We start from the raw sequence: 14,023 nt of genomic DNA on the forward strand, positions 1-14,023 counted from the left end.
GAAGCACCATCAAAAATGTTTTGTTAAAGTAAATATTTTTTGCACTCCAGTATTTGTTAGAATGTTGTATCCATAGCAACTGCATTCTGAATGTATTTTTCATAGATGTCAACATGATTGTGTCTGCTATGAATTGTCTATCATTCTATGACAGCTGATGGAAAAAAAAATTTCCACCATGTGTATTTTTAGACAAAATTCTGTGAAGGGCAAGAGTTAAATGAATGTGAGTTGTGATACTAATGACTTAAACCGGGACGATTTTGCATATGTACGGTGCATGCTGTTGTCTTTGATAAATTATCAATTAATCAACGATTTACAAACATCCATTTTGTATAGGTTTCAAACTTAACCAATAATCAACTCCAGGTTAATCGTGGTAGCAAACTAGCAATAGGCATGAAATCAATGAACAAATAACCCTGTATGGTTCGTAACCTGCCAATCACTAAACTAAACTCCAAAAGAGGATGAGGGAGCTTCTATTGGCTAATCAATTTCACTCAATCAATGAATATTTGAGCTTCCTGACAAATGTGTATAATTTGTTAATATCAAGAGAATGAAGAGTTTTGTAAGACTGGGTTTACTTTACAATGCATGTAGTTGTTGCACTAACAAACTCATCATTTAAGTACCAATCCGAGTATACAGTCTTAAGTCTTAGTTTATTGAAATTTCCTAAAAAGTATTCATCACTGCGGAATGCAGAGTTCATTTCATGTCAACCATTAAACGTAGAGGGTTTAATCCACATAGAAACACATTGATGACAAATTTACATATATTAAACACAGGTACATATCAACTTAATTTTCCAGGAAAGAGACAAAGTCGGTGAGTTTTCCGAGCTGTTCCTCACTGGAGGTGACGATGGGAGGGGAAGGCAGTGGTTTGGGAGGAGTGACCATGTTTCCTTCAACTCTCCAATCCCGCAGTTGTGCCACTGCATCTGGTGTTGTCCCCATCAGTGCGGCCGCGGTAGTTAGACTGACTGAGGTGTAAGCCCGACAAACGAGCTGAGTGGCTTGCTTTTTCACTTCCTCTGCGATAAAAGCAGTTAAATTAGTTTAAAACAACATGTCTCACTACTTAATGGTTGAAAATATTAGTGATTAGTGTTTTTTCCCTCAAGTATAATTTGATATACCAATGGCGGCTGAAATTGCTTACCGGTACGCTAAATTTTTTGGTGGTGTTTTCAAGCAAAGGCACTTGGCCAGGATTTTACCTTAGAAGTACAAGTAGGCCATAAAACAAACAGATGACACATAACATACAATTTTTTGTTCTCTAGGAGTATTTGTCAAAAGTAAAGAGAGCAACTTTTCTGCTCTCTCTGTTTACACTTGATAAAGTCCCCCATGGGACTAAATATATTTTTGTTGTATGTGTTTTATGGTCTCCCTTTACTTCCAATGTAAGCTAGTTTTTTACTTTTTTACTATAGTTATTATTAACTATTCCTCCATTAATGTTGGGTAGACTTACGTTGCACAGCCTTGATGATCTCAGCAACGTTGTCTGACCAAGGTTGAGAGTTGAGAGCGCTGTACACCCCTGGATAGTCTCTCAGCCACATAGCTTTGCCTACACTCCAGATGTGGTTGAGCTCTGGATACTCCACCTTGCATTGACTGGGTATACGGTTCCAGAGGTACTTGGCATTGCACCTGCACAATACATGGTCTTGGTTAAACAAACCGCAGGTCTTAGTGACAAAGTGACTCTCACCCTCACCTATCTACACAGCATCCATAGGGCAGTTCAACAGGTGCGGCTGCATAGGGCTTTAAAGAAAGGCTTTCCTGCCCTGAGAAAAGAGGAAACTTTTAAAAATGTTGAGTTAAAAAAAAACTAATAAAACTTACGATTTTCTTAACCTGTCTCAAAGTTAACATTTATTGTTTAGTACTTTTATAATATATCTGTCAGAACTTATTTTTTCGCACATATCTGAATCCTAGAAGTGTGAATATCATTTATTTAAAATTTAGTTTTACTATTTTACTTGTGTCCACCTACACCATTGGCTTTTTTTTCAAGTTTTTGTAATGGAAGGATCCAACAATAGACTTGTTAACTAGTATCTAACGCCAGCCATTTGTTAGATAGGTAGCATCATTTATTGATAGCCCAATGGCAAAAAGCACCTCAGTCCAGAAACAATCTAGCTTGAAATCGAACCAGCTACCTCCAGATTTAAAGACGAACACTATAACCACTCGCCTGTGACATCAGACATATTGTATAGTTTAATATCTCATCTCATGTATTGAATAAAGCCTTATGAAGCAGAATGCCTGATTTAAGGTACAAAAATATCTGTCAACGCTTGCAGTCCAACTTATTTTATGTTAGGCCTACAGTAAAACATATTACTGTAACTTATTATTAAAACACTTTGTTTGTACCACTCCTCAACCTTTAATCAGACTGAACGGTTGGCCATAATTGATTACTCTGATAAAAATCCAAAGCCTTTACCTAGTAGTTTGGATTTCTTATTTTGACTAATGGGTTGCACCACATGTCAGGTACAGTTTTTTTTTCAGTTCTGTTTGCATAAATTAGTGAGTTGGTTGCATAGGCAGTGGTAAGTAGGCCTAAGGGTTTAAATTTAAGTGCCTTTGGATAGTGAATTTTATTAGTTTTTAGGGTTTAAGCATAGATAAAACATACTCCCTTGGTAAATTTCTCATCCTCATGGAACAGCTGAAGCCAATTTTATTGTTAGTTCTGCACGGTGCAATGTAGAGGTCGTGTTTTGTTTACAATTGCGCCCAGTCACTGTACATGAACTAGACACGAAAATCGAGCTTCAAAATTTACAATGAGATGAGAAGTCTACTTGTGGTGTTGGTTAGTCTATGGTTTAAGCTATTTCTACCACTTTTGTATTTTGAATTTACTCATACCAGCTACTTACAGGCTGAGTTTTTATTTCAGGATTAGTGTTGCCTACAGTATTATTTTGAGGCTTCTGATTGGCTGAGGGAACATCATTACCGCGTCGATACAGTTGATGCCAACGGCCTCGGTGGTGTAGTGGGTAGGGTGCTGGGCTGATGATCCGAAGGACCCGGGTTTGAATCCCACCCGTAGCACTAATTTTTGTATTGGATTTTTTTTCATTATCAACAAGTTTGGTTGGTTTGGTTAGGTTATGACGGTTTAATTTTATAATTAAAACATTATGAAATTGAATTTGACCCATTTATAGTTTTATTTTATGAACAGAAATATTTTTTCGGTTAAACCTTCATTTGATTTTTCATTATAAGCAAGTCTGGTTAGTTTTTTTTAATTTTAGAATAAACAAATTATAAAATAGGATTTGAGGCATTTATAATTTTATTTTATGAACAGAACTATTTTTTCGATTAATAAACCTTTATTAGATTTTTTCATTGTCAGCATGTTTGGTTGGTTAGGTTAGGTTATGACGGTTTAATTTCATAATAAAAAAATATAAAATTGAATTTGAGGCATTTATAAATTTATTCTATGAACAAAAATAATTTTTCAATTACTAAACCTTTGTTATAGTCAATCAGAAGCCTCTAAATGACACTGTTGGCAACATTAATCCTGAAAAACAAATTGTGCTACTTACAGATCATGCTGATATAAATAAATAGCTAGCAGCTGTCCGTACATCTGAGGTGTTACACTCCCATCTGCCTAAAAAAGAAGAATAATCAATCTTTTTTGCTGTTCAACTGGTTTTTAGATTAAAGTTTGTATTATGCCTACCTACTAAACTAACTGAAGATATGGCCTATCAAATTTTTTCGTAAGTATTGAAAATCAACCTGATGACTCACTAAGCTCAAATGAACATTTATACACTGATGAAATAAGGGTATCACAGAAAAGGCAAAGAAAACCTCCTCTTTGGACACAAGATTATCAAATGTCAGCTACATGCAATGAAGATTCAACTTAAGAATCTTCAGAGGAATGGAATGAAGCAATAAAAGAGGGCTCCAGTAGCAAAGCTAAATACGGGAAAAAGTACAAAATGGAGAAATAAAATTGAACTACAAACCCACAGAATACATGGTTGCTGATATTTTTACTTAAGGACTAAGCGAACCAAAACATCACAAATTTCAAAAGTACCTAGGACTTTTACCTAGCTAAGTTGGGTGAGGGGGGATGTTGAATATTGCAACCCAACTCATCTAGTCTGGATTAGTGATGGACCATCATATGTTTTTACATTGTACATATGCTGTTGTTTACAAAATATAATTCAGTGTTGTGTTTGTAAGACAATAAAAGAGTTTACAACAATTTATTCTTTCATTAACTTTAAATTCACCAACAGTAAGGAACCAGGAATGTTATTTTTTTTAATTACACTAGATTAACTTTGTTGTTTTTTTCCTGTGTTCCTTAGTAGGCAAGATATTTGTGTCACCCTATTGGCTACATATTTCCAGCTTGTCGAACTTCCTAATATCTTCATCGGGGCTTCTTGAGCTATCTTCTTATTTTAAACAACTTTCAACCTTATGACCTAGACCACAGCCTGGGCAAGGACGAGGGTCTCAGCACGGAGAAAACCATGGACAAACAGTGACACAGAGGTCCAATTGTCTTTACCCTTCGCCATCATCGGGATATGACCGTGTCCATCGACAACTGTCCTATATATGATGTTGAGGCTCAATGCGGGGCTTTTTCAAATGCAGGGGATGTCATCTCTAACATTAAATACCGTAGTCTATATTTACACACGTGCAGTCACTAGTATCGCAGTCTAGGCAACCGGCGATGACGGAGACACAGTGTTTTCATGGCGGAAGATCTTTCTTCCTCTGTTTCATTTCTTGGACATTGTTGCATGAGCAATAAAGGCAACAACAACAAAGGTAATCTAAGTACCGTATACTTGTAGAATTAATGGTACGGTAGCCTATTATGAAATAAGACACTACTTCTTCATTAACATTTTACGTTTTGGCACTATTAACTTATATGAATATAATAAAACAAGAACGTCTTCTAAAGTTCCAACACTTAAATATTTTAATATAGGTACCATACTTAACTTATAGGTCTACTACCAGTAGTCCTACAAGGGTCACAAACCTTTCATAGTAGCAATGTCTAATTTTCTATTGAATCAATTAATATTGAGGAAGAGATAATAGAAAAGCATAAACGGAATAACTTTTGGCACAAGTTGCTGATGGAATTGAAGAAATAAAATTACTATCTTTTAACACGTTGACTGCGGCCTACTGCTATAGCACTGGCACTGCTCGCGGCCTGCTGCTATTAACAGTAGTGTGCTCGCCCACCAAATATTGCGTCTGTCTAAACCCAGCACTCGGCCGGAGACAATGTGATTGTTGCCCCGCTGTAGCTTAGAATACGAGCTTTATTTTCTAGTGTAGGCTGGTACTTAGTATTCCCGTAAAACTCTGACTGGCAATGCTTTTGTACCGTTTTCGGGGATTCTCTCTATTCAAGCCATATTACAAAGACTCTGGTTATTGATCCAGGCAGTGCTGCTACCTTTTGGTGTTTCAGTGAACTACGTCCACTTTCGGGGTAGGCCTAACGCAGAACAATCACCACTGCTCTTTTGTGATTCATCTTACTGAGATATTTCAATGCCAATAGCGATCGCTGATTCAGTAGCGTGCTGGAGCTCCGCCTGCAGTTTAGGGAGCACCATAGTGAAGGTTTTCAGCAGACAACGAGTTAACGACTTCTAAACCAACCAAAAATTAGGCTACCTAATTATATTTGTCACTGATTTACCCTCGGTGGGGTTTTGCCGGTATATGGTCGCAGGTTCAGAACATTAAGTAAGCAAGTTATTAAGAATATTCTGAAGTATTAATTATATGTTACACACACAGTCAAAATGATTAGGTATAGGCCTAGTTTGTGTTTGGTAGCTTTTTTTAAATAATTTAAGACTCAAGATAGTTACAAAAACCTTCCAAACAACAACTAGGGTATCTCGGTAGGCCTAGGCCTAACTTAAGTGCCTAGGCCCACTAAGTTAGGTTTGTCCAGTTTATTACTTACTTCTAATTCTTTCATTTCAATCCCATTTGCAATAGCATTGAAGTTTTCGGTGGGATCAACGTTCTGAACCATTATATTTTATCACAACTTGAGTCTATATAAATCAAATTAGATAGTTGTATTGTAAACAAATTATTGGTCCAAGTGCAGGCAGATGCTGAGGCAGACAGCAGACAACAGACAGACAGCAGAACTAGAACAGAACAGAACAGTAGAACCACAACAGAACGAGAACAGAACCACAGGAGTGACAGTTGACAGTGAAGTCGAAGTCCAGAAGTTAGGTTAGCTTCATTTTCATCCCGCTCAAATTGGACGAAGAGAGCTCAGTCATGTAGCTACGTCGTTTATAATCTTAAGTCGTTGATTATGTAGAACACTAAACCAATGGTATAACCATGTATAACTGTGGCCAATTCGTATTGCAGATAATTTTCTGGGTTAATTAGGCTTGGATCGTTGGTTTGTATTTGTTCAAGATAGCGATTTATATATCTAAAATGTAAGGTATGTAACGTAATATTATTCAGTCACGCATTTCAAATTCAAAGAGTAAGAGTTCTTTATTTATTCCCCTTAACTTATATTAACTCTGTGAACATTAGCTAAATAAATACGTACCGATTTTTTTAAAAGAGTTTAACTATTATCTACAGTTTAATATATTTACTAATATATTAAGTAATGATGGTCCTGACTAATGGAACAGCTCATCTTAGTCAGTAATAAAGCTACGAGGGTCATCACACCTCACAACCCATTCTGTCTAAGCTCTTCCTTAACTCTATTAATTTTTGTTCAAATACGCATCTACTACATACTACCATAGATAAAACATACTCCTACTACTACTAGTGCGAATGTGAGGCGTCCCTATCTCAATTGATGCTGTATTTTAATAGCCTACTTGGAGTAGGCTTACCTATGTAGAACAAGAAATAAATATTTATAAGTAATGAACATCTATTTATTTGTAATGTATTTTTAATGAGTTTTAATGGCGTATAAATAATATATAATATATATTATTTATACGCTATTAAAAATTCCCACACAACACAAGAATATCCTTGGAATGTCCTGGGATATCCCAGTGGGATATGGGGGATATCCTCTGTACATCCCGCAATGTTCTCAGGATATCCTGGGGAACTTCCTGGGATATCCCTATGTCCGCCCAAATCCTGATCCCTGGGATATCCCACCAGGATATTATACATAAAAACACAAAATAATTAATATTTACGTTGTTGACAAAACGTTTGCCCGTGCCGTGTCGTGTGTGGAACTAGTTCCAGATTTTTATGTTAAATCGTATTCGTCCGTCAATGTCTTGTATTTTATTTATTTAAATGTCCGTGTTTTGTGTGTTTGTAAAACTCGACGACCTCGCAAGAGTGACAAGAGCCTGATGATGAGGTTATAACCTGGAAACCGGTAGCTCATTACTACAAATTAGGATCACAGACGGAAACAGGTAATCTTATACCATTTTAATAAATATTTAGTCTGAAAAGCACTTTTACCAGTTAAGTATTTTAATTAAATAGCTCATACAAACAAATTTTGGAAAAAATAGAAACAAAAATATTTTTGCCCAGACAAGTTTTGAACCGAGTACCTTTGACTTATGATCGAATCTCTTACCTTACCTCCTGAGCTATTTGTGATTGTTGATATTACTAGTTTTCAAGCGGTTAAAGAGGAGCCGACAGCTGAAATGGTCGCAATACTTAAATATTTTTGATACTATGATTCTGTTTAGGCATCAAGTTGTTAAATTGTATTTCTGGGAGTTGTAGAGGATACTGTAATAAGAATATAGATTATAATTGTTATGAATAATTAATATTTCCCTTAAATTTTCAACCAATAAATTTTCTTAAATAAGTTGGAATTTAAATTAAAAAGAAAATAGTTGCATTATTATTATTATTGTAAGTAGGTCTATTTATTATTATTATCATTATTATTATAAAATGGTAAAAATTAGAGTTTGATAGTTACTATGTCCCACGGGGATATCCTACGGATCTCCAAAGGATGTCCTATGGACATGATCGGAAAACATGATTAATAAAAAAAATCATTTAACGTTATTAGTTTAATTTGAAATAGTATTGAAATCCTTTTTAATAACGTTTCTCAAGCACTTGTCGCTTGAAAAAATACATCCAATACTATAAAATATGTTTTAATATAGGTAGCCTACCGAGAATATCCATAGGAAGTCCTCAGGATATCCTCAAAATGCATTCGTTTGTGTTGGATATGTGCAATATCTTAGAGTGATCCTAGGAACATTCTCAAATCCTGGGATCTATATGTGGAATATGTGGGAACTGGTCAGGATCCTGTGCTGTGTGGGAAAGCTGTATTCGGTATTTCGAGAAGTACTTGAGTTAGTTATTTTTGGATTTTACAAATAAATTATGTGGATAGGCAAAATCGAGCAACTATTAGAGCGGGATATTTACATTTCATTTAAATTTATAACATCTTTAGCTTGAATAAAAATGTATTTTTAGAATGTTTATTTCAGCATCATGTATACTAAAAGTCCCGTGTTATTAAGTATTACATGGTATTACACTTTGTATTTGTAAAGTCTGTAAGTTATTAAGTTTGTTCGATATGCTCAGCAATGCAAGTTAGTAAAACTAGAATATTCAATGCCTATGTACTGTCCCTTACGATGGACGTTTTCCCCCTTGGTGATGGTGGCGCGGAGCGCGCAGGACTGGAGGAGGGAATCTAACCTATACATGAATCAACAGGTGATGAGCGGTTCATTCAAATTCATGTTTTGGGGTGCTTTGGCGGGTCAAAAATGCAAGATTCTACCTTTTTGTTTGCCAGCGGCAGCTTTGTCTCTTTTCGTTTTTCCACTGTCGCGCTCGTACTCCACAAAAATGCCTGTCGAAACTTCCAGGTTTTTGCGTTTTGTCAAGCTCTCTCCTAAAGCTTTTTCACCAACCAAAGGTTCAGATAAAGCTGCAGGATTTGATATCAAAAGGTAAATGATTAGTTATTAATATTTTTTAGTAAGGAATGATGTAGTTTCGGCTAACCACAGAGCCTTACCCAAACGATAGCTCAAGAACCAACTGTTGATTCTCAAACTCGACTACTAGGCTAGGCTAAGTTAATTTAGGCTAGTTTGAGAATTATTTTCTAAGTATAGCCTACTTAGCCTAGGCCTATGGCAAGCTAAAATGGCGATTCAAATTTTATCTTAAGTAGGTCTAATAGCCCATTGTTCAACTTAATAACATTTTCTCAACCATGTGTAAGTTCAATCCAACTAGTTTCTGACATTTTTTTCTATGATGTGTTTGGCCTGGTCATTCAAAAGATAAAGGCTAAGTTTAGTACCACAATGTCAAACCATTTGAATAACCTAAAACCTTGTTTACTAGACTATGTCTTTGGGCCCCGGGACGATTGAATACCCTATTATAACTGTAGTCTTAGACCTAGGTTGATAGGCCTATTTATGTAATCAGTGGTGTAGGCCTTGTAATAAATTATCCAGTGTGAGAACTATTGTTGTAAGAAAAGTAGGCCAAAGGGTCGCCTATCAATATAAGTTTGCCATAGGTTCTAAAAAAACCCAATGTGGGATCACTGTTCGCGCTTTAAGATTACTACACAAATGAGTGTAATGAAAATTTGCCCGCACATCAATAATGCTAGTCACTAAGTTAAGGCTTAGGGATGAGCATCGATGGGTCAACCATCGATGTACCGATAACATCGTTGCGAAAACATCCATGTAGGCGTTGTTTTCCTACTTTTCTATGAGGTTTTTTTTCACATTTTTTAACCTCTTCTGTTGTTAAACGATTTTTATTTTGTTATTATTTAATTTAGGCAGCCTAGATATGTTGTAAAAAATCTTATCGTTAATTTATACAGTAACTTTGAAGCCTTCAGTCGGCTTTGTTTGTGTTTTGATTCCGGTCAAAACAAACAATATTAGTCTGAAAATAAAACTTGAGTCACACTACTGTAAGCTTTGAGAACCTCTTGTATATTTATAGTCTGAAATATGTACAAACACTAGATTATATCAGCCTCAGAGTTGGGAGTCTTAATTGATTTCAGGAAATATTTTGCCCAGATATTAAAATTGTAATAAATTAGGCTAGGGTTTATTTTATGGTAAAACTAACCTGTCAAAATATGTATGACGTAAAACGTCAACTCACCTGTTGTCCTGTTGACATAACACCAGGAACTCTTATTGACCGCGTTCTGGGAACAACCGGTGCACCGGTACAGGACTTTATGCAGAAAATGCATCTTTATGGGATACCAATGAATTTACGTGCAGCTATGACAAGAAAGTGGGTTCCATCCAATAAATTATCAATTATTTATCAGTTTGATAGATTACGTAATAAGTGAATTATAATATATCAGTAATTAATTCTGTGAGGGCAAGTTGGTTCAATTTTAATAGGCTACTATAAAGTAAATACCGTGGTATAACAATCCCATGTGCACCGTAAACCGGCGACTAAAGGTTCTGGGATCCCAAGGCGGCAGAATCAGAATCAGAATACCTTATTCTTGAACATAGAGTACAGAATAGTATAAAATAGCATAAAGTTCTTGGGCTTTGAGGCGGTAGTGATGGTTATTACTATGAGGGTTGTTTAGTCCTCACTGGAACATCGGTGAAGTTCTCCAGTTCATGAACTCCTCAACTGTGTAGAATGGTCTCTCCACAAGCCAAGACGATAAGAGTTGTCTGGTGCTGCTTATGCTGGAGCTTTTTATTGTCTCTGGGAGCAGGTTCAGGAACTTCACTCCCATGTAGGAAGGCTTTTCTTCAAAAAGAGGCACCGGCGAGTAAGTCACCAGATCATCTGCACCAATACATGTTCCCAGAACGCGCCCATTGTCTACAGCCACAAAGGTGTGGCAGAGAATTTTAGCATTTAAGTTTTTATAACTTAAAAAAAATCTATTATTTTCTGTTTCAGTGCCTACAGCTATGTTATACCTCCTCGGTCAAAAGAAATGGTGAAGACAGACTTACAAATAGAGTTACCAGAAGGTTGCTACGGCCGCATCGCTCCTCGTTCTGGCTTGACTTGGAAGAACGGGATTGATGTTGGAGGTAAAAGGATCAATTCAGATATTTTAACTTATTTTGATTATCATACGTACTGTTATAGAAGCTTTGTAGATTAATGGAAACAACTGTTCAACTTACTTTTCTCATTCTGTTTGAGTACATTTCTTGGCAAATCTATTGGGTCTCATTCCTCCTGGATTACGTTGAATACATAAATTAGTATTTAGGCCTACACCAATTTATTGGGTTTTATTAATTGGGTCTGTAGCCTATATATTTAGTATTTTCGTATAGTTAGGCTATTGTAAATATTTCCTAAGAAATACAGACGTTTCTAAAATTTGTTTTTATGAACACTCACTCAATATAGCTGCTGAGTTACATCTGCCAATGAATGCATATTTTTTTTGTTTAAGGATGTTTGATGTTTTGTTAACTGGTTTCTAATAAGAATTCATTTCAGCGGGAGTTGTGGACGAAGACTACAGAGGTGACATCAGAGTGATTCTGTTCAACCACTCTGATGAGCCGTTCACGATTCAACCTGGTGACAGAATCGCTCAACTGATATGTGAGAGGATCTACTACCCTGAACTGCAGGAAGTTGAGGTAAGCAGGAGTCGTTGAGTTGAATAGTCAATTTTGGCAATATTTTTGGTTAAGTTTAAATTTACTCAGCCAAGAATCAGGATACAGTCAAATTTGTATCTTATTTTCTTTCTTTGAGGGTTATAAATTTAACTTGAAATCCTTTTAAGAGTCCTTGGAGGCTAGCGGCCATCTTGGATGGTTTCAAACATCATAGTAATTTAAGTATGTAGTAAACCGTGAGATTAATGTTCATTGTAGTTTTAAATTGTTCTCCACGGGAGTCCATGGAAGCTAACGGCCATCTTGGATTTCACAAGAGAATAGCAACAATGAGAAATGTGATTGCATTGCTAAAACTTAAAAACTCACTCTTAAAATACTTATTGAACTCAATGTTTAGTTAAATAAAAACACAAATTGGTTAGTAAATTAAGTTGAGACGGAAAGTGAATGAAAGGAAAGAGGCAATTGGGGTGTATTTCAATTGTGACATTAGGTACTGATTAAAATTTATCTTTATTAATTATAAGACTTTATATGAGTCTTATTTATATGTGGATCTCTTTGTTTTAGGAATTGAATCAAACTACCAGGGGTTCTGGCGGATTCGGTTCTACTGGGAAGAATTGAAGTCGTTGAAAATTGTGTTCCTCTTTCTTGGTGATAATTAGATTAGATGATAAGTCATGTGTATATAACAAACTTTCTGATCGGTCTCCTTGTTGTGCAAGTTAATAAGTTGGTAGATTTGTCCTTCATAATTTAATTTAAGTGGTGTTTTTTATATAGTACAATGGCCCAACTGACCATTCCCTTTGCTTATTGTAAGGATTAGTGATGTTTAAATCCATTGAATGAATATTCCTTCTCTTAAAGGAAGATATAAAAAAGTAATTAATTTCCAAGTTAAAATTGTTGCTACGGAGGTCTATGCTTTTTTAAATTTATGTTTGTAACATTTGTGCCCAAATATGATACTCAACCTCCTGATTTTGCTTTTATTCAAGCTTTTCGACTGATATGTTTTTCTTTAGTATTATACTTTAATAAAGCGTGTTTTGTAAAGACTTGGTAATGAATGTCCTATCTCAAACCTATTCCTTGTAAATGTAACTTGCAATTTATATAAAAAGTATTTTAATTTTTCAAAGATTTTATACTGTGATAGTAGGTACTTTGTTCAAATTTTTATAAAACTTTTGTTTAATCAGGTAAAAGAAAACAATTAATCTATAACGTTTTTATTTTACAATATCAATTCAAATGTTAGTTACATATTTCATTGTGTGAAGATTACAACAATGATACGATTTTTATCCAAAACTAACAGTACGTACACATTAGAAAGTGTGCTTCCTATTTTTGGATGTATAGACATGTTATTTGACATTGGAATTAAGACAAAAACTTCCATGACATGATTGTAAGAGGGATTGGGGACGTCTAGCAACAAGGACCATGTTTCTGTGAAAGATATCTTATAAAGGCTTGGTTTCTTTGAATCACGCAGCGTCACTGCGGGATGCGGGATGCGCGATGACGTAATCACGCAAAAGTCTGTTGCAGCTATTGCTACGGGGGTGTTTTCTCTGACTTCACGTGCGCAATTCTCTGCTGTGATTCCCGCCAATTTAGTTATGCGTGATACCTTTGCGCGACGCACTGAAGTCTGGGATCCCAGACTTTTTGCGTGGCACGCAGTAGTTATAACCATCTGTTCATCTGTTGGTGACTGATAATTGTGTTGTTAATGAAACTGCAACTATGAAATCCAAGGTTTTTACTGCCAAGTCATATGAAAAGCTTTCAGTACTATATTGTTTCACCCAAAAGAACTACAAGAACAATGGAATCAAGAAGAATTGTTGACAGTTAATTGTGTCAAGCACAACATTTAAAACGGCGAAATAGGTTTTTTTAGCGAATTTCCCATATAGGGAATGAGCTATTACCGTAGTACTCATACTCATACTCAAAACAACTGTTTTGGAAGCATAAAAAATTCCCTAAACTTAGTTTCATTGTTCAATTAAATACCTAGTAATCAGAATTCTAAAACACCCTTCTTCTCCATGCCAAAGAGTCCTCATTTACTAAATTCAATAGTAAATTATCTCCATTATCCTCTTCCTCCAGCAGCAAAGCTACGGCAACGAGTCTGACATCCATATTGTCCATGGCTGAAGATATAATCACGCGCTGCAAGGATGGAGTCATAGAAAACACCCTTATTTTTTATCACGCACGCGTGATTACCGCGTATCACAAATCACGGATCACGCAATAACGCAG

General features: G+C 35.7%; 2 protein-coding genes across 2 annotated transcripts; one reads left to right on the plus strand and one right to left on the minus strand.

Moving 5' to 3' along the window:
- Positions 1-769: 769 nt before the first annotated feature.
- On the minus strand, positions 770-6,239 carry LOC129001525 (COP9 signalosome complex subunit 8-like). Its single transcript, XM_054428848.1, has 4 exons — positions 6,055-6,239; positions 3,620-3,687; positions 1,495-1,676; positions 770-1,048 (listed from the first exon to the last, which is right to left on the minus strand). Exons 1-4 carry the CDS (start codon positions 6,124-6,126, stop codon positions 813-815), a joined length of 558 nt encoding a protein of 185 aa, XP_054284823.1. The 5' UTR covers positions 6,127-6,239; the 3' UTR covers positions 770-812.
- Positions 6,240-8,845: 2,606 nt separating this feature from the next.
- LOC129000765 (deoxyuridine 5'-triphosphate nucleotidohydrolase-like) lies at positions 8,846-12,799 on the plus strand. Its single transcript, XM_054427754.1, has 4 exons — positions 8,846-9,070; positions 11,046-11,182; positions 11,604-11,749; positions 12,305-12,799. The coding sequence occupies exons 1-4, from the start codon at positions 8,856-8,858 to the stop codon at positions 12,359-12,361; spliced, it is 555 nt and encodes a 184-aa protein (XP_054283729.1). The 5' UTR covers positions 8,846-8,855; the 3' UTR covers positions 12,362-12,799.
- Positions 12,800-14,023: the final 1,224 nt, after the last annotated feature.

Source organism: Macrosteles quadrilineatus, unplaced genomic scaffold, assembly GCF_028750875.1.
Source record: "Macrosteles quadrilineatus isolate MER2022 unplaced genomic scaffold, UCM_ALF_1.0 Scaffold_8__2_contigs__length_117827958, whole genome shotgun sequence".
In the NCBI taxonomy this organism is placed as follows: domain Eukaryota; kingdom Metazoa; phylum Arthropoda; class Insecta; order Hemiptera; family Cicadellidae; genus Macrosteles; species Macrosteles quadrilineatus.

What these genes read in the sequence shown, in the direction of transcription:
- LOC129000765 (XM_054427754.1), top strand. Translation starts at nt 8,856, where the DNA reads ATGTTTTGGGGTGCTTTGGCGGGTCAAAAATGCAAGATTCTACCTTTT. An exon ending in GAACGGGATTGATGTTGGAG is followed by an intron (nt 11,183 to 11,603) that starts GTAAAAGGATCA and finishes AATTCATTTCAG; the next exon opens with CGGGAGTTGTGGACGAAGAC. An exon ending in CTGAACTGCAGGAAGTTGAG is followed by an intron (nt 11,750 to 12,304) that starts GTAAGCAGGAGT and finishes TCTTTGTTTTAG; the next exon opens with GAATTGAATCAAACTACCAG.
- LOC129001525 (XM_054428848.1), bottom strand. Translation starts at nt 6,126, where the DNA reads ATGGTTCAGAACGTTGATCCCACCGAAAACTTCAATGCTATTGCAAAT. An exon ending in TTGAAATGAAAGAATTAGAA is followed by an intron (nt 3,688 to 6,054) that starts GTAAGTAATAAA and finishes CTTCTTTTTTAG; the next exon opens with GCAGATGGGAGTGTAACACC. An exon ending in GATCATCAAGGCTGTGCAAC is followed by an intron (nt 1,049 to 1,494) that starts GTAAGTCTACCC and finishes CTTTTATCGCAG; the next exon opens with AGGAAGTGAAAAAGCAAGCC.